At 30.6% G+C, this 21508-nt stretch overlaps 1 protein-coding gene across 1 annotated transcript; it reads right to left on the bottom strand.

Annotated features, from left to right (window-relative positions):
* Positions 1–16299: 16299 nt before the first annotated feature.
* Positions 16300–19278, bottom strand: LOC109340681 (F-box/LRR-repeat protein At5g02910-like). Its single transcript, XM_019578397.1, has 4 exons — positions 18014–19278; positions 17709–17900; positions 17263–17319; positions 16300–16365 (listed from the first exon to the last, which is right to left on the bottom strand). Exons 1-4 carry the CDS (start codon positions 19178–19180, stop codon positions 16300–16302), a joined length of 1482 nt encoding a protein of 493 aa, XP_019433942.1. The 5' UTR covers positions 19181–19278.
* Positions 19279–21508: the final 2230 nt, after the last annotated feature.

Genomic DNA, 21508 nt, shown 5'->3' with positions numbered 1-21508 from the left:
TAATCCCGCTTCATCATTTCACTTCTCTTTCACTTCTTAGCCATCAATTTCACTCAAATTTGTTTTCCCCAAAATCCCTTTTTCAAACCCTAATTCGGGTTTTCTAGTTTTGATCGATTATTTCATCATATTATTGCCAAAATGAATGAAGAAAGATCAAAGAGTGAAGGGAGTCTTGTAATTGGAAGAATGTTTTTAAACATTTGTTCCTATAGTGAAGGAAAATCTCCCAATATTAGAAGGGAAGGCCTAGATGTTGTCTGCAAGTGGACTTGCAAATGAACTAGGATAAAAGATTGTCGTCTTCATTTTATATATCCCTTATCTCTTGATATTTCAGTTTATCTATGACTTACTTAGATTACTTTTCTTACTGAGTTTGTTGCATACTCTGAATCTGTAATCATATAGGCATAAAGTCATTGGGTAAGTTACATCTAAGGTTGGATAGATCGGTGCATTCTTTCGGTGCGAAGAAAACCATTTTCAAGAAAACTAAGATACATGTTAATCAATTAAACCTGATGTTAATTGATTAAGTGCAGTTGATAATAGTCGATTAGGACTGATATTAATCGATTAAGCTGTGAGATTTTTTAGAACTTCTCATTAACCGAAAAAGAGGAAATTGTGTTCCGCTACACCTAATCACCCCCCCCCCCTCTAGGTGACTATAAGCCCTTGTTATGCCATATGCGATACCTCACACCCCAATAGACGAATTACAACTCGATCAGTTATATGTGTACAGAAATTTTGCACCTTTGTTGTGTTAATCATACACTCAATTCAGAATCTAAAACCCTTCTTGATGAATGTCACATTCTCAGAAAGTGAATATGAATGATTAGGAGATGCAAAGGTTTTGTAAAATCTTTGATATGATGAATGCTTAGGAGATGCAAAGGTTTTTTAAAAACTCTTCAAAGATTCATAAACTTTCTCTTATCTTGTACCAAAAGTATTCTTCTCACTTTTGTAGCAAACTCTCTACTTTTCTCTTGAAATTTCATTGTAAAATCTGGTGTTTGCTTATGGGAAAGGTTAATTGAAATACATACAATTTCTAATTGTTTTCTATTATATTAATTTATTATGTAGACACTTAATTCATTAACGTTCTTCAAAAAATCCAAGATTTCAGAACTGAAACTAACTTAATCGTTTAACACGTTTCTCGTTTCCAAAGACTTAATCAGTTAACTATATCCGTAATTGATTAGCAATTTTCTAAAAACATTTAATTAATATGCCATGAACCTTTAACATGATTTACTAAATGTATGATGCATGATTTTGAAATGATATAAGTTTCAACTTATTTAATGCATCAAAATTATGTAGTCGTGTATTAATGCTAATGCACCTAAATCATGTATGAATATAAATCTCATGATCATCATTCCAATATGTGAGATTTAACATTAGGTTCACCTAACTTAGACTCTACCCATTCAAAACATCTTAGGACCTAATGAAATGAAAAATTACTCTTTAGTGTTTGTTGATCCTCTTGACGCTTGAACTTGAGTCTTCATGTCATGCGCACTTGCATTCACATTCAGTTGAACATTAATCATCCTTGTATGGGGTAAATGCAACACACTAGTGGTTTCGTGGTTTACTCAGTCCATGGATGCTTCTATTGTGCAAAGTATCTTATGGATGGAAACAACTTTTGAAATTTGTCAAGATCTACGTGAGAGGTATTATCAGTGAGGCATTTTTCATATTTCTTAATTATTTTGTAAAATTCATACATATAGGAAAGGTAGTTTGTCTTTAGGATCATATTTCACTCATATAAAGGGTCTATGGCTGGAATTGGACAATTTCAGACCAATTCCTACATGCTTTTGTTTGAATAAGTGTGAATGTCGATTGATTTGAGTTGTGAGGTTATGTAGAAAGCATAACAATGTTATATGCTTCCTTAAAAGATTGAATAACCAATATGAGAATTTAAGATCACAAATAATGTTTATAGATCCACTACCTAATGTATACAAGGTATTTTCTCTTGTAATTCAGCAAGAAAGGCACTTAAACATGTGTATAGTTGAGCCTAAAAAATCTTTCTAATTCATCTAATTATGGATATACTGGCAATAATCATGAGTATAAAAATAATAGCTATATTGATGGTACCGGTAAATATAGAGGGAGAAGTTATACAAGAGGAAGCAGTGTTTCAGGGAAATTTATAGGAGGAAGGTGTTCTACTGACATTTCAAGCACTATTATGTTCCCAGATAAACTATACTTGACAGATATTTTACATATTTCATCTTTTTAATATAATTTAATATATGTTTCCAAATTAACTCACACAACTCCTTGCATACTAATTTTTATAAGTGATGTTTGTCAAAGTCAGGAATTCCATCAGTGAAGATGATTGATGTAGTTGAACTAAAATATTACCTTTATGTAATGACAATGTCTCATATGCCACTACTAGAGTCTTCAAGTCATCATCATTTTGTTGGTGTTGATCATAGAAGGATCAATTCTCTTACTAGTTATGATTGTAATCTTTGGCATAATAGATTAGGATATTTATCTCATCAAAAACTACTTGTAACGCAAAGTCATTTTCCATTCATCAAGTGTAATAAAATCTTCAATCCTTGTCATGTGTGCCATTTAGCAAAACAAAAGTTACCATACAATGAGACTGTATACAAGTCTTTACTTCCTTTTGATTTAGTGCATATGGATGTTTTAGGTCCCTTTTCTAAACCTAGTAATTCTGGAACATATATTTCTTAACAGTGGTATATGACAAGTCTAAGTTTACTTGGGTTTATTTCCTCAAACCTAAGTTAAAAGTTTCTTCTTTGATCAAGTAATTTGTGACCATGGCTAACACTCAGTTTGGTCTCAAAGTCAAGTGCATACACACTTATAATGACAAAGATTTTTATTTGCAAGAGTTTTAAAATATTCAAGGCATTTTGCATCAAACCACTTATGTAGAGACACCCAAAAAAAGGGAAAGTAGAACGTAAGCACCAACATATATTAGGAGTTGCAAGAGCACTCATATTCAAGTCTAACGCCTCACGTTTTTTGAATTATGGAGTGTCACATGCCATTCATCTCATTAATAAGAACCAACTCCTTTTTTGTCTCACAAATGTCCTTATGAAGTTCTCTATGGTTATATGCCAAATATATCCAACTTGAGAACTTTTGGGTGTTTAAGTTATGCATCTACTTTGACATCTCATAGGGAAAAGTTAGATCCTAGATCAAAGTTTCTTCTTTGATCAAGTCATTTTTGACAATTGCTTACACTCAGTTTGGTCTCAAAGTCAAGTGCATACACTCTGATCATGACAGAGAATTTTACAATCTTCAAGGCATTTTGCATCAAACCACTTGTGTAGAGACAACCCAAAAAATAGGATAGTAGAACGTAAGCACCAACATATATTAGGAGTTGCAAGAGCACTCATATTCGATCTAACCCCTCACTTATTTGGAATTATGGAGTGTCACATGTCATTCTTCTTATTAATAGGAAACCAACTTCTTTTGTGTCTCACAAATGTCCTTATGAAGTTTTCTATGGTCATATGCCAAATATATCCAACCTGAGAACTTTTGGGTGTTTAAGTTATGCATCTACTTTGACATCTCATAGGGAAAAGTTAGATCATAGGCCAAAGTTTCTTATTTGATCAAGTCATTTGTGACCATGGCTTACACTCAGTTTGGCCTCAAAGTCAAGTACATACACACTGATAATGACAAAGAGTCTTTATGGTCATATGCCCAATATATCCAACCTAAGAACTTTTGGGTGTTTAAGCTATGCATCTTCTTAGGTTTCAGACAAGGAATCAATGACTATTTGTTACTTGATCTTAACACACATAATTCTACCTTTTATTCTAATTCAATCAATTTTGTATCCATCCCAAGTTCTGTTGGATTTGTTGATCCTTTTTGAGATAGTTATTTTCTTCATTAAGTTCATCCCATACACATTCTTAGTCTCTAAGTCCAAACATAAAATCTCAGTCTGATAATTTTGTCCACAATAGTCCAGCCCAAACACACAGTCATAATGATGAGTTTGTTGAGTCACCATAGGAATCTCATACACATCCTTTACATGATTCCCTCATCATTGAAAATCTTGTTACTTCTCCTAATCCTTTTGCTCCTCGACAGTCTCAGAGAATCAAACATAAAGCTAAATACTTACAATAATATCATTGCATATTGGCATATCCAATTGTTTCAGCTCCATCAATTTCATCATCTTCAATGGTAAAGTATCCCTTTCCTTAACATCTTTATTATGACAAACTCTTTGATGCTCTTAAACACTAAATTCTTGCCATCTCTACTATTGATGAACCTATTCATTATATTGATGTTATTAAGAGAGATTGTTGGAAACAAGATATTAGAAGGAGTTGGATGCTCTGAATAAAAGTGGTACATGGATAGTTACTAATCTTCCACATGACAAGAATGATATAGGGTGCAAGTGGATTTTCAAGGTTAAACACAAGCCAAATGGCTCCATCGTAAAGTACAAATCCAGGCTAGTGGCCAAAGGCTTCACACAAGCAAAAGGCATAGGCTACCTTGAAACTTTCAGCAATGTTGTTAAGATGACTACCATTAGAGTGATCTTATGTTTAACATCTACGAAACATTGGCACTTGCAGCAAATGGATGTCAATAATGCATTCCATCATGGTGATCTAATTGATGATGTATACATGAAGGTACCACCTGGTCTGCAAGTTTGTGATTCAACACTTGTATGCAAGTTGCAAAAATCATTGTATGGACTCAAGCAAGTTTAAGGCATTAGTTCACGAACATTTTCTACTTATAAACTTTTTCACACCTCCTCACATATTCAATGTGGGACTATACACATAAATAAACCCAAAAATTTGGAAAGTCATATGTCCTTAATGAACAGTTTATCAATTTCAAATTATATTTTCCAATCACATAAAGGATATGGAAAGCCAACCTGCAAGGATTGTTAAAAAGAGTCAATTGTCACTAAAAGGATTTATTTAAATAAGGACATTTATTTTGCTAAAATATAAGTGAATGTAATTAAAGTGGTTAGAGTAGTTGGGGTAGGGCATTCTTGGAATCCATCATGTTTATTTTTCCAATGCCATGAAGAATGATGATTGTTTATCTGCAATGAATATAACTCAAATTAATGAACAATGTAGGCACATAAGGTTAAGTGTGAAAGAAGGCAAACACTTGACATGAAAAGTAATAGAGAAGGGATCTACTTAGTCCAAAAGTAAGTTTAAAAAACGTACTCCACATCTTAGCCATCCATTCTAAGGAAGTCCAATGGCTAAAGTAGTGAATAGATCTAAACCACTATAATTCCCTGGAATGGATGGCTAAGATGTGGAGTAGGTTTTTTAAACTTACTCTTGGACTAAGTGAATCCCTTCCCAAAGTAATAACGTTAAAGTACTTGTTTTACCTAGTTTTTACGAATATCATTGGTGATGGCTATATTTCATTTCGTTAGAATAGGTAAGCTTGAAAATATAAAGGTATAGGCTTAGTTCATTGCTACTAATGTCTATAGGTTAGTCTCAAGTAAATCAGATATGTTGAAACTTATCAACATTTTTTTTATTTATTCTCGTATTATATTTTTTTAGGGGTTGGCATGTACCATTTTGGTATTAGTCTGTAGGTATTATGGTAAATTTGTAGATTATAATGACAATTCAAAAGAAATAGTCTCTTTACTTTTTAATATAGAGTAAATAGTCATGTTAGTCCCTCATGTTTTTCAACCATATTAGTTTGGTGCTCAAAAATTGAAAATCCCAAAATGGTCCCCAAATATTTCGAACGTGGGTCAAAATAGTTTTTTTTAGCATGTTTTACAACATTTGATATGAACTAATTTGGCCCTAAAAAAGACTATCACAGTTAAAATTTTGGGGGACTATTTTGGGTAGTACAATTTTTGAGGGACCAAATTGATAAGGTCAAAAGACATGAGGGACTGAAATGGTTATTTACTCTTTAATATATGAAAATATTAATACTTTTAAACTTCAAATTATTGTACCTAGGTTTTGATTAAACTCGAAATCCTAATGATTAATATTTCAATGTTAATCATTGTTTACGTTACTATTCTGAATTCTTTTTATTATTTTAGTTTGATACATTCATATGTGTGCAATATTAATATTGGTTTTTGAGGGTATATATGCAATATTAGCATTTTTATGTGCATTTGTATCAACATTAATTTGTTGAAAGTGTAATGGTTGAAAGTATCTGATTCTAAAATAACTCATAACAAATAAAATTCAATTTATATGTGATAATATATCGCCTCTATATTCTCTATATGAATATAATGACTTCTTTATGCACCATATTTATTTGGGATTATGTTTATAACCACCATATGAAGTTATAAGGATTTTTTTAGTATGTCTCTTGAATGATTTTGTTTTTTAGATTCATACTCATTGTGTATAAATATTTGAATGTATTTTTAACATTCACATACAATATAATTAAATGTTATTTTATTTTATTATCACTATCCCATACATTGAGATGTAGTATATATTTGTTGCACTTTAATGTTATAATGTAATGGCTTCACATTAATATTTCTTATTCTTAATAATCATGCTACAATTTTTCGTTTTTTAAATTTGTAACAAACTATGAGGTAAAATTAGAGTGAATATGATTCAAATTGAAAAATAGGGGAGGTTAGTATCATTTTTAAAATTAAAAACATTGTGCGTGTCATTTGTATGCTTGATGTAAGTTTATTATATTCTATACCGAAAGTATAACCAATATCATTGCTCATGTCATGTCAAAATTTAGTATATTTTAAGCCATGTGAAACCTACACTCTTATTATGCTTTCCAATATATAACCAATATCATTGATATTCATTTGCCTAGGGTGACGTATCACATAACTTTTATCTCAATTTCTGTTACACATTTATATCAGTCATTCATGTATGAAGTTGGACCTATAAATTGTAATCCTCACTTAGCCAATTGTTTCAATTACTTTACTTGAATTTCTATTGTAACTATAGGTATATAATCAAAAGTTAACATTTTATTTATTTTATATTAAATAAAATTTAAAATAATGTATATGGTCATTTCATAATATAGTTGAAATATTAATTAAGCAAATTTATACAAGACATAAAATCTTCCTCCTCAAATAAATGCAAATAGTAACATACTTTAAAGTGCGTAATTTTTCGTCTTAGAAGATTTGATTCTATTACACAGTATAGAATAGTTGTTTTTTAATTTTAAATATTATTCAACATCTTCCTCAAATTAATCCATAATATTTTTGTGTAAAAAAACATTGAATTGTCATTGTCATCGACTCCTCTTTTTGTTTTAGTTTTTTATCCTATATGACCTTCGTACTAATGTAATCTAAAAAAATACAAATGATAAATAATCTTCTAGTAAATCAAATGTAGGGATAAAATGACAAAATGACAATAGAACAAAGAAAAACTGAATTTATCGTCTTTTAAGAAAGTCATTAACCAAAAACAATCCAATAAAGTGCAAAAAAATAAAAAATTACTTGCATGATATTATGTCCAAAAGTACAATTATAAAATTTCATGAAAACAAAACATGAAATTGACATAAGGTTGACCACGAGTTCACTCACTGTACCATAAGATTAACTAACAAAGTACAATAGCTCAAAAAAACTGAATCTATAAGAAATAAAGAGAAAAAACTAATCTATAGTTAAGAGAGTTCTATAGTTAAAGGGTCACAATAAGCTTTTTCATTCCATCCATATGAGAATCATGGAACAAATACACTTATGGTCTTGAATGAATTTTTTAGTCAAAGGTGAAATCTTAAATACAATAGAATAAAATACTAAACTGAACAATAAAAATTATACTCCTAGATCAATCTATAAATCTTTACACATCACAAAATGACATTAAACGCAATAAAAATAACATTATCACATATTTTATACTTTAAAGTTATGGATTGATTTTGTAAAATATAAAGCATTTTCTAAAATGATAAGATAGTTATATCAAAATAACTAACTTGAGTGTTGTGATGGCTCGGTGACGGTATCAGCAATAGTAGCTTCGGTGTGTGACATTAAAAATGTTATCTTGAACTCATACAAAAATATTATCTTGAACTCATACAAAAAATGTTATCTTGAACTCGTACAAAAAATATTATCTTGAACTCATACATAATATATTATCTTGAACTCAAGAAGAACAAAAAAGCTTCATCTAATAGAAATGGCCAAAAAAATATTACCTTGTTAGTAAAAGTTAAACTAAAAAAATAAGAAATAGAACCTAGAATCCACCATTAGTAAACACTGACCTAAACGTTAACATCAAGAACATGAAAAAACATACATTTTGACTAAATACGTGAGTTGGAAGAGAGGTAGTTGGAAACCCACCAATGGAAATGAAGTAAACCAAAACCTATTAAAAAAAATTCATATCAGTAGTGATCTCAAACTGGTGTTAAGCCAAAAAAATAGTAAACACCTAATTTTTAACAATGTAAATTGAAAACCCAGCAAAAATAGAAAAATGGCGTATTTTTAACAAAAAAATAAAACAAAAGGTTGAGAGTGTGAGGTAATGAAAAAATAAGTGAATAGAAGATATTTGAAGGAAAAATCATATCTTCTCAATAGAGATGAGTCTGAGATTAAACATACAAAAATTTGAAACAGAGAGTGAGAAAAAAAACTTCACTATGACAAACATAAGGTTGAGAGAGTGAGATAAGGAAAAATAAAAGTTAATAGCAAGAGATTGTAAATAAAAATCATATCTTTGTAAGAGAGATGAGTCTGAGGTTAAACATGCAGAAGCTTGAAATAGAGAGTGAGAAAAAAAGGTTATTGTGGCAAACGAAAAAGTTCACAAGGATCACTTTTGGCAAAACGAAAAAGTGAGCAAAGATGGAAAACATGATCTTCGGATTTTCAACAATGGCAACTAAATAAATAATGCAATAGTGAAGACATTTGAAGGAGAGTGTTAAAGTTTACTATGAGCCATGAAAGAAATCTTCTTGATGAACAAGAAGGATGAGAAATGAATGAATGAGAAAGAAAACATAAAAAGGGAAGAAAGAAAAGAGAATGAGTATTAAAGCTTTCACTGAATAGAACTACATTTCTTATTATTGAATAATATTCTCATTACTGAATTGATACAAATAATAGGGGATTACCCCTTATATACAACAACCACTATAACGAAAAAACAGAAATTGTTACCATATAATTGATTAACTCTGTTGTTTAATCGACTATCGCACACAAAGTTCACATTTTACAAACTGAAGCAACTAACCAATTAATCGATTAACTACACTGTTAATCGATTAACTATTATAGAATTACAACAACTTTAATATCTATATAATCGATTAACCATGGTGTTATTCAATTATCATGTACAAAATTTCAATCATTCTAACATAGAGAGATGGGGTGAAGTGGCTAGTAATGAAGAGGTAGATTAATGAAGAAGAAATGAAGGAGTATAAGGAAAATAACAATTTGAACTTTTCAAAGAGATAGTAGAATATATGTGGGAGATATGCAATTAAAGTGGGTGGTGAAAATACGGTTATAACCCTGAATTCAAATTGATAATAGTTTATAGAATATGGCCTGATTGGTAATTGTATAAACCCATAATACAAAATTAGGAAAACCAAAAGGTGGACAGTGTCCAATAACACTATTATCCCTCATATTTATGCGTTGTACAGCAAAATGCGACACTGCAACAAGAAGTAAAAAAAACTTTTTACGTTAAGGTACAAGGCAGAATTGCTAACGAAATGTTGAAGACAATAATAATAAAGGTTTATGTTCAATAATTACAATACAGGAAAAAAGTTTGTTGTTTTTTAATTAGTTTAAAATTGTTATTACAATTATACCCCATTTTAATTCAAGTGTCAAATTTGATGATATCTATTTTGGTAATATCATAAGTTCATTGCATTCTTATTAAGATAATAGAGATAGTAAATTTTAATACCTATATTGACAACTAACATTCCTAGGGAGATTAGAAATATGGGAAGATAATTTCTAAAAATGTCAGACACCTAAAGACGATAATAATGGCGGTTCAATTGATTTCAATGGAAGATCTCAAAAGAAATATAAAAATGGGAGAACTGGATCTGGGAGGAGGAGAATTAGATTGAAAAATGAAAACGATAAATACTTTTTTTTAATTATTTAACAATAAATTACTTAAATAGATTGTTTTAACAAAATACCAAAGAATATTTTTGTGAGAAAAAAAAAATAGGGTGCACAATGTGAATATAATCTTTTAAAAAGATCTGTGGAGCATCCACCAAACATAAAGAGGATAAATTGATAAATTAAGATGTAATATATAATGGGTTTTGAGTATGAAATTACCTATATCAAACCCAGCTGCAAACTCAACTAAAATTGATTTTCTCTATTAAATTTAGGTAGGATTATTCAGACTAGTACTTATTGATTCGGGTTATGTTGTTATCCATATATATTTTTATTGTCATTATTTATACTAGTGTGTACAGGCACTTCGTGCTTGCCAGCGAATATTGTGTAATACTACATATTAAATTTTTATATATTTCATTTTTTGAATTAGAATATATTTGTTGTGTTGGATGTACTTTATATTATATTTTTTGTGTGCTTATGATAATGTTTAATTTAAGGTGAGATATGTGGTTAATTAATGTATAAGTGTTAGTTGCTTAGGATTATATAGTTTATTTTTGTAAAAATTAAATAATGTTAAGGGCAATATAGGAAATAAAAATTACACCATGAGGGAAGTTATTTCAAGTTTTGGCTTTATATATAGTATAGAAAATTAAATAATGTTAAGGGCAATATAGGAAATAAAAATTACACCATGAGGGAAGTTATTTCAAGTTTTGGCTTTATATATAGTATAGATATGGCTAAACTTTTTTACTATTTGATTCTAAATTATTTTTTTGTAGTGTGTTATTAATATTTTATCAATCATCAAACTAGTCAGGATATTAGTATAATGATATAACAGTTGTATCAATGACTTGCTAATTAAATTGCCTATTAAAGAAATTATATACATATGTTATATTAGTATTAATGTTGAAAAAATAATAAAAATGTAATGAATATTTTTATTTACACCATTTCATAAAACAAAATGTACAATTTTACTATGGACAATATTTTAAAAGTATAAACAAAGATATTGATTATATGTTTGATCCATCATAATGGTTTTAATTGATTTTGACTAGTACAATAGAATAACTATTATAATTGTTATTTTGTACTAGTATATAAATTGGTTTAATGGACAGATACGTTCCAGTTTTCACATCTATGCTTTTTTCTACATAGTTGAAATTTATGAATTAATGAACTAATAGAGGGTATTTAGAATAAAAATAATTAGTTAATAAAAAATAACAATAAATAAATAAATAGGAGTCATAATGAACAGTATACTATAATTAATTATTTCCAGTCAAAAAATAAAGGGAAAAATTCACAAAACCCACTTAAACTTTATTTTTCTTGTAAGTAGACACCATAAACTATTTTTTCTTCCTAATTACTCCTAAAACTTTAAATATTAGTAAAATTGGTCCTAAATTTTAAATTATTAATAATAAGATTGTAATTAAGATGAAGTCGTTGTAAAGAAAGATTAAATGCTCCAAATTAAAACCTCAAATACAAAGTAGTAATGGAAGTTTATTAATAATTTACGTTTTTGGGAATCAAATTTTACCTTCCTTCGTCAATGTTAATAATATTAGGAACAATTGTATTATAGTATATTTTTGTCTGAATAGTACATCAGTTATAGATTTATAGCTATCTTTTTGTACAACTAGCTAGTAGGTGTTAGAGATGGAACCAAAAGGAATTCAAGAAAAGAGAAATATGAGTTATTGAAGAAGAAGATATAGAGGAAGAACAAGACTTTATATTTGTGAAAATGTTGTGATGATTAACAATCATCCAACTAACTACTCAACTAAGCTCTATGAATTACAATTTTCCAATACACCTCCCTAATTCATGCTAGCTTGATTAATCATGCCTATCTGGTTTCTTTGATTTTCGAAAGTGTTCTTCTTCAAATCTTTTGTAAGAATGTCAGCAAGTTGCTTTTCAGTCTTGCAAAATTACAGCCTTAGATGCCCTTTGTCCACTTGATCACTTAGGAAATGGTACTTAGTTTCTATGTGCTTGTTGTGCCCATGAGCTATGGGATTCTTTGCTAAATTTATGGCAGATTTGTTGTCAACTAGCAGTAGCATTAAGTCTTCATTATGCAATCCAATTTCTCTAAGCAGAGACTGCAAGCAGAGTGCTTGACAACCACCTAAATAAGCTACAATGTATCCAGCTTCACATGACGAGAGGGCCATTCCTTTTTGCTTCTTTGAACTCCAACTTATAGGTGCTTCATTTAGCTTGAACAGATAGCCATACGTGCTTTTTATTTCGTCTTTGTCATCACACCAATCTGCGTTGGTGTCGCCAAGTAGTGTCTTTGTTCTTATTTCATTTAGTGTAGGAAAGAATATACCATAATCTACACTCCCTTTAAATATTTGAGGACTCTCTTGACTACCACCATATGAGTATGCTTAGGATCCTCCATATACCTACTAACCAATCCAACCCCGTAGGTTATATCAGGTCTTGTATTAAAGATATACTTGAGTGATCCTATCATCTGCCTGTAAAGTGTTGGATCAACAACTTCATCCTTTGAATTTCCTCTGCATAAGGCACTCCCTGTTTCAACTAGAGTTGCAGCTGAATTACATCCCTTCATGTTGAATCTATCAAGTACATCCAGAGTATACTTTCTTTGATGCATTAGTATGCCTTCAGTAGTTCTCATGAATTCGATCCCTTGGAAGTATGTGAGTGATCCCAAATCAGACATTTCAAACTCCATCTTGAGTCCTTTCTTTATGCTTTAAATCTCTTCCTTTTTGCAACTTGTAATGAGCAAATCATCTACATACAAACATATTATTATTGATGCTACAGTAGGTGATCCCTTCACATAGATACCATGTTCACTTGTGCATCTAGACAGTCCTTGTTTCAGAAAAAAAATTGTCAATCAGTTTGTTCCATGCTCTAGGAGCTTGCTTGAGTCCATAGAGTTCCTTGTTTAGTTTGTATACCTTTTGTTGGTGACCTGAGACTTCAAAACCAAGAGGTTGTGACACATAGACTTCCTTGTCCAATGGACCATTGAGAAAAGCTAACTTTACATCCATTTGACATAGAATCCAATTCCTTGAGCTTAATATTGCTACAACAAGCCTTACTGTTTCAATCCTTGCCACTGGTGTAAATACTTCATCAAAGTCTAACCCTGGTTTTTGTAGATAGCCCTTTGCCGCCAATCCGGCCTTGTGCTTGGCTATTCTACCATCTGGTTTCAACTTTACTTTGTAAACTCACTTGATTGTTATTGCTTTCTTTCCTTTAGGCAATGTAGTGAGTTCCCATGTATCTATGGAACTGATCTCTTCCTTCATAGCTTCAACCCAACATTCTTCCTTTTCTGCTTGCTCGAATGTAATTGGTTCCATCTCTACAAGTAGAGCCATATGAACAAAGTCTCCCTCAACTGTAATTGTGTTATCAGAAAACACCTCATAATCTCTCAACCTGTTTTGTAATTGCCTTTGCCTCTGAGGTCTTTCAACTGCATCTAAGTTTTCTTCTCTGATCATGCTATGTTCTAGTGTTCTCTGACTGTTTTCAATATCCATCATACTTACTTTAATCGTGGCTGCACTGCTTGAGTTCCAATTCCAAGATTGTGTTTTATCAAACTTAAGATCCCTGCTATATGAGATAGAGTTTGTCTTTGGATTGTATGTTTTGTATGCTCCTGTTGAGTGTTATCCTAAGAAGATCATTTTTTTCTCCTTTATCATCCAACTTCTTTCTTTTGTTGTCTGGTATATGTTTATAGAAAATTGATCCAAATACCTTGAGATATTTCACACTTGGCTTGAGTCTATACCAAGCCTCCTCTAGTGTGATACCTTTCAATCTTTTTGTTGGACTTCTATTTGCTATGTATACTAAGGTGGCCACAGCTTCTCCCCAAAATCTCTTAGGAACTTGTTTAGTTTTCAGCATGCTCCTTGTCATGTTGAGGATAGTTCTATTAACCCTTTCTACTGTCCCATTGTGTTGAGGAGTGTAGGGTGCAATTATCTCATGAGTAATGCCCTCCTTGTCACAAAAATCATGGAATTCATGAGATACATACTCACCTCCCCCATCACTCCTTAGCAGCTTCAATTTGTGACCACTTTGTTTTTCAACTAGTGCTTTAAAACTCTGAAACTTACTAAAGACTTCATTTTTCCTTTTCAGCAAATAGATCTAGAGCTTTCTGGTATAGTCATCTTTGAAGGTTAGAAAATAGTTGTTACCTCTAATTGATTGAGCTTCTAGTGGTCCACACACATCAGTATATACTACTTCTAAAGGTTTAGAAGTTCTTGATGGTAATTGTGATTTAAAAGTGTTTCTAGTTTGCTTACTTGTTAGGCAATCCTCACAAACTTCAGTTGGAATGTTGATATTTGAAAGACGAGTTACCATTTCATCTTTCTTTAGCAATTCTAAGTTCCTGAAATTTATATGCCCAAGTCTTTGATGTCATATCCAAGTATTATCTGATATGGATTCCAAACATTTTTGTTTCTGAAGTTGGATGCCAATCTTGAAGGTCTTATTGCTTGAGAGTGGTGCCTTCAAGATTAGGATCCTTCTTCTGTTAAAGACTTTGAGCATCCTCCATCCTCATAAAGAATCCTTTTTCAAGTAATTGAACAAGGCTGATCAGGTTATTTTTCATCCTTGGTGCATATAGGACATTGGAAATGTATGAAACAGTGCCATCTTTCCTTTTGAGGCTAATTTTTCCAATTCCCTCTATTGTTATGAAACTTTCACCTGCAAACTTCACCTTAGTTTTCACAGAATCATCAAGTGTTAGAAACCATTCCTTATGCCCCGTCATATGATTTGAGCATCCTGTATCGAGATACCAATTCTCAGCAGAGGAATGTTGGTCTTTGTCTGTGGTGGCCATTAGCAATGCTCCACTTGAGTCACTTGTTTCCAAACCAGATTTTTCACACTCTGCCATCAATAAGACTTCCTTATACGTGTCTTCATCCTTGGCCAACCTGGCTTCCGCTTCCTTGCTTCTCCTTCTTAGCTTACATTCAGAAGCAAAGTGACCCCGGTTTTTGCAATTGAAGCATTGGATTCTGCTTTTATCTTTCTTTTTTCTTCCCCTTTCTTGACTACTTCCTTTTTTGTCATTTTTAGAGTCTGCATCATAACTATGATTGCTTGAGCTATCTTTGAGAAATCCTTGTCCATTCTAACTTGATTTCTCATTCACATACTTCTTTTCTCCTTGCCACCTTCCACTGCATTTTCTATGTTTGTCATTGTGCACCATATTCCTTCTCTTGAACTGAACACTCAATGCTTGTTGTGATTGTCTATCAGTTACTCTTTCAAGAAATATTTGTTCATGTGCTTCTAATGACCCTTGCAACTCATCAATCTTGAAGTTCTCAAGATCTTTTGATTCCTCAATTGCCACAACAACATGATCAAACCTAGCAGTAAGTGTCCTGAGAATCTTCTCTACTATGCTTTGCTCAGATATCTGTTCACCACAACCCTTCATCAAATTAACTAGGCTTCGAATTCTAGTGAATCATTCAGCTATAGTTTCTTGCTCCTCCATCTGTAATAGCTCATATTGTCTATGCATCATTTGCAATCTGACCTTCTTGACCTTTATTCCACCAGAGAAACATTTATCCAAGATTTCCCAGGCTTCTTTCGAAGATGATGCAGCCGAAATTTTCTCAAAGTTTGGACGATCTACACACTGATGTATCAAGAAAATGGCCTTGCAATCACTCTTCTTAGTATCTCTAAACTCCAACCTTTGTGCTTCGGTTGAGTTCTCTTCAACTGGTTGCACCCCTTCTTGCACTACATCCAAACATTCTTGAAATTCAAAAATAGCCTTCATCTGAATGTTCCAGTGATCAAAGTTCTTCCCATCAAGTATGAGAAGATTCATTGCAAATCCATTTGAAGTTGACATTTCTTCTTGTAGATGCTATTTTCCTTTTCTTCCTTGTTGTTCAGTTTTTTATGGTGATCTCGACGTGTTGCCACAAGTTTGCTGATCGTAGAAGCTCTTGATACCACTGTTAGAGTTGGAACCAAAATGAATTCAAGAAAAGAGAAATCTGAGTTATTGAAGAAGAAGATATAGAAGAAGAAGAAGAAGAAGACTGTCTATATTTGTGAAAATGTTGTGATGATTAACAACCATCCAACTAACTACTTCTATTTATAGGGTGCTTTGTTACAACTAAGACCTATGAATTACAATTTTCCAATAGTAGGCACTGTCAAATTCAAGAGCATATGGTTCTTTATACCAAAAAGCATATGGAAGTAAAGTAACACTAGTTAATTTATAAAATTAATGCCCTGACGCATATATTTAGTAAGAATAGCCATATATTTCTGAAAAACTCATGGTTATTGTATTGGATTAGCATGGATTGTCTAAATGCTAGTTAATATTTAAAAATAATATAAGTGATTATTTTTGGTTGTTAGTAATTTGAAGTTTGATGTATGTAGGGATCAGTTGTACCAAAAGTTAAAGTTTAAGAAGTAATTAGGAAAAAAAATTAGTTCATAGTATTTACTTGCAAAAAATGCAAAGTTTAAGGGGGTTTTGTAAACATTTCCCAAAATAAATAAAACATATAAATAACATCCACTTCAAAAGAAAATGAAATTAAAAAAATCAAGTTGGTCCTACAGTACTACTAAAAACATAACAGAACCATATTTCCTTTACAATTATAATCAACAATCTGGAATCATAATCCAAGAAAACCAAGTACACTTGTACACTCAACAAATTTCATCGTATCTTCTACAAGTTTGGCCTCTTATCATATTTTTCGCAGTTACTTTGACCAATCAAATTCCAATGTGATTCTACTCATTTGATATTTTGAACCTTGATGTGACTTCAATTCAATAGGAATGTTTTTATTTCTATAGTCTTTTTGAACACAACATACATTTGCATTCTTCCAAGTTTGAGATTCTTTCAATCTTAAAAGCTTCTTCCTAACATCCTGCCAATGAAAATTGAATTAATAAAAAACATGTTATGTTATCATAGGTAATGACATATTCAAGAAACAAGATATATTATATAGAAAGATAATTATAGTCACTCATGAGAGCAATGCACTATTATGACACAAGAGAATGGTTAATATAGATCATTGTATCTTATTTGAATGATTAAGATTAAAAGATAAATGATTATCATGTGACCAACAACTAACTTTGAATTATAATCAATCCATGATTGATTGTAAAACTCAGATCATTATTCTCATAATAGTTACATGAGTTCTCACTTGAGTCATCCCTATTAACAATATATTGTAAAATATTTTGTTTGATATCAACAAAGAAATAATTTCTAAAAAAATATTGAAAAATGTTGACCTTGTACCTTCGAGAATTTGCTGCCCCATAGTGATACCACATTGACTGCTAAACGATTAACTATTGGATATGAATCAAGGACAATAGCATTCCAGTCAATAGAATAAGTAGTTATAAATATTTTAGGCTTTAATAAATTACTAATCTTGTTCAGAATAGATAGCATGACATCAATCAACCCGTCCAAAATAATTACTTCCTGAAATAGTCAAAATATTTAATTTTACAAATAAAATATTCTATAAAAAAGCATAAATCTATCCACTGATAGAACTCAAAGGTAAGAAATAGATTCAGAATTAATGTATTTACCTTAAGAGGACCTAACAATATGATCATTTTCAAATTCTTCATAGCGTTGAAAGTGCTTGCAAATAACTTTTCCAGAGAATTTATTTGATCATAACGTCCATTTTGAAGTAAAGAGAATCCATACTTAAGATCTCTTAGATCACATAAACCGTCAAATTGGAAAGGAATATCATTGGCTTCATATTCTAATGAGAGTAGATTTTGACAGCAAATTTGTACCATTTCTGTTTCAGCCGTACAATGCTTTATTATTAATCTCTTAATACTTTGGCTAGAAATTCTACCCTTAATCACAAGGTTCATAAGTTTCAATTCTACAAGCCATTTGAATTCAGAAAACTCATTAGAAAGCCACACGTTGAGGTGCAAATTGCTCATTGCTTCACATCCTAGTAATGTAATATTAGTACTTTCATTACAATCATCAATTACATAAAGGTTTTGAAAAAATAAGGACCTAATTTCCACTGTTTCAACATCTCTACAGAAAGACACAGTGATTTCAACAAGCTTAGTTAGACCCAATAGTTGAAGATTTTGTGAAGTACTACAATGACTTAAACGGAAGACTTCAATACAAGGACACCCAGAAAACATTCTTAGTGCCTCGTTTTGTAGATCAATGTGGAAAAGAGACAAAACTCTCAGATTAGGAAAATTGATTGTTTTGCATGCTTTGATAAGACAGAAACAATCCAAATGCACTTCAATAAGTGTCTTAGACTCAAGAACAAGATGAGAAGGGTTATCTATGGAATCCAAAATGAGAGACATTGTTTTCACACCAAAACCGAACACTTTTTTCAACAATTGGTTCACAACATTAGATTGAGGTATACCATCAGGGTCACACAAGGTTAAATGCAATTCAAATCTTTCCAAGTGGTTTGATTTCATTTCAATTGCACGGTTCAAAGATTGATCAACATAGTTAAGGAACAAATTCCTACCTTCGAGGCTATTGACGAAAGAATTACTAGGTATGAAGTCTTGTTCATGGAAAAGCATGTTAGGCTTTGAATAATACATGCTCTTCCATGTTTTGGACAAGACACAAGTTCTTGCACATTGCTTATTTTTTAAGAGAGAGAAGATGTAATGGATAATGGGTTCTGGTAAGTGAGAGATGAAATCTGAATTTTCATTTTGATGGGAAATCTTGGACATAATTGGCAACAATAGAAGAACGATTGGTGTGAAAAGAATTTGGGTTTAGAAGAGAGAAGTGATTTCCATCATAATATGGAGGAAAGGAAGGGTATCACAATGAGCATTACATATGAGAGAATGTTTCTGACATAGATCGAAAGTAATAATGGTTTTTTTATTTATTTGAGAGTAATATTGTTAGAATTAAAATAATTTATAAATATTGTGTAGAATCTATAACGGTGGTTACTTTTGACTATTCATAAAAGAGAAATTAATTAACGACAATATTGAAGTAAGAAGAATTTTTTGTAAGCTATCAGTATTTAATAACTTTGACATTATTGTTCAAACTCTTTTTACAAGAACTTACATTTTACATATAAAAGATTAGACTGCAATTATTAATATTTGATATTGACTGTTATAATGCTTTGAATTTCCAAACACCTTTTTGACAAGAAAATAATAAAGATTACAATTACTGCGTACTTAGAGCTTTTCGTTTTGATTTTTATGCTACTATATCTTTTGACTATTCATAAAAAGTAAACCATTCAATGGCAATATTAAATGTCATCATGCAAATTATTTCATGCTGTAATAACTTTTATCATGATGTATAAACATTTTGACACAAAAAACACATTTAAGTAAATCTATAACTCATTTATATTATTTTTATTTAATAATCAATAATATTTGAAAACAAATAATAAATAATGCAATGACAATATAAAAATTGTTACATACACACATCTTTTTCTCTTAAATATTTTGTTTCTTATAAAACAGAAAATTGTATTATACTAATATTACTTTTTTACTTTGACTGAAACTATTATTTAAAAATTCAATTTATAAAACTACTTTTTGAAATATCAATAAGATGCAAATTATATACAATATCCAACACGGTTGAAAATATAGTTGTATATTTATATTCAAGACTCAATCTGTCATTAAATACAATTAAAGTAATTGTGTTTATTTATTTTACAATATTTTTTATTTAATGAAATATATTATATGATAAGGTGATTGATTAAAAATCATAGACTTGTTATTATAATAGAAATTATAATAATGAAAAACATGTCTTTTATAATTTTAGTCTAAATTATTCTTGATTATAGAATCATTAAGGATATGACATCAATAACTCGAATTGATGTATGATAATATTTATTGGATAAATATTAATAGATCTTATTTATTAAATTGCACATATAGATGATGCATATGTGAATATGATCATTGAATAGACTCTATGAGAATTCTTAATGGTTAAGATTATCTTAAATTGTCAATATGAAATTCTCAAGGAGAAATGAAATAGTTTCCTTTGACCTGAGATTAATATAGTAATTAACATGATAATTATCATACTTTGATTTCGGACACATAATATCTCAAGATGTTATTTGAATCAATATTTGGTGTGATTAAATGCTTGTAGAATTAACGATTCACGAAGAAGTAATTCGTCAACTCTTTGTAATGAGTTTGAACTCTTTAATAAAATAAGACATTGACCAATGTATTACAATGAATAAAGAAATGAGTTTCTTTGAGTTATCATGACACAGCGTATTAAAGTTTTTATAACCATATCATACTTTAAAGTTAGTCAGAGCTATAAAGATGAAAGACAATATTTTAGTTAATCTTCTAGTGATTCTTGAAAGTGAAATATATATTACTTGATACTAACTGGTCATTAACGAGTGTTGCTAGACGCTAATTTTAATTACTAAATTAATTTAATTAATTTACTACCAGCTTAATATTAAACATACGGATCACACAGTAAGTATTCTAATTATCTTTACTATATAATTATTATTTGATAATTAAAATGGAATAATTAATTTAATTAAATAAATAATTTTATGGGTGAAAGAGGAAAGGATCCATAATCTTATTTGATGAAATGAGATTTGGTCTGTACTATTTCAATCATGAGGTATCAGTTGGAGGCAATATATATAATGATATATATAAAAACACTAAACACAGTAGGCGGAAAAATAGTTTTTTCACAGGGCATCAACTTAGTTAGTTGCCTAAAGAAGTAAAACAACAGTTCTCACTCCAAGTGTATGCCTGCCATTGGTATACCTATTAGAGAAATTATATTCTCTATTTTTTTCACAAAGAAAAGAAAGACAAAATAAAAGGCAGTGTTGTTAAAACCGTACCGGTTATCAAACCGGTCAGGGTACTGGTATAGTGGTACAGTGGTTCAACCAGTGGTTCAGTAATTAAACCGCATGCCGGTTAAACCGGACATACCTACTTATATTTATATATATAAACCTATAACAAAAAAAATTCCAAATAGGT

Source organism: Lupinus angustifolius, unplaced genomic scaffold (genome assembly GCF_001865875.1).
Source record: "Lupinus angustifolius cultivar Tanjil unplaced genomic scaffold, LupAngTanjil_v1.0 Scaffold_230, whole genome shotgun sequence".
NCBI classification, from domain to species: Eukaryota; Viridiplantae; Streptophyta; class Magnoliopsida; order Fabales; family Fabaceae; genus Lupinus; species Lupinus angustifolius.
The sequence above is the reverse complement of the archived record's forward strand: the minus strand, read 5'-3'. Positions and strand labels throughout refer to the sequence as shown.

What these genes read in the sequence shown, in the direction of transcription:
- LOC109340681 (XM_019578397.1), bottom strand. Translation starts at nt 19,180, where the DNA reads ATGTCCAAGATTTCCCATCAAAATGAAAATTCAGATTTCATCTCTCAC. An exon ending in GGGGCAGCAAATTCTCGAAG is followed by an intron (nt 17,320 to 17,708) that starts GTACAAGGTCAA and finishes TTTCATTGGCAG; the next exon opens with GATGTTAGGAAGAAGCTTTT. An exon ending in AAACTTGGAAGAATGCAAAT is followed by an intron (nt 16,366 to 17,262) that starts GTATGTTGTGTT and finishes CAACTCTAACAG; the next exon opens with TGGTATCAAGAGCTTCTACG.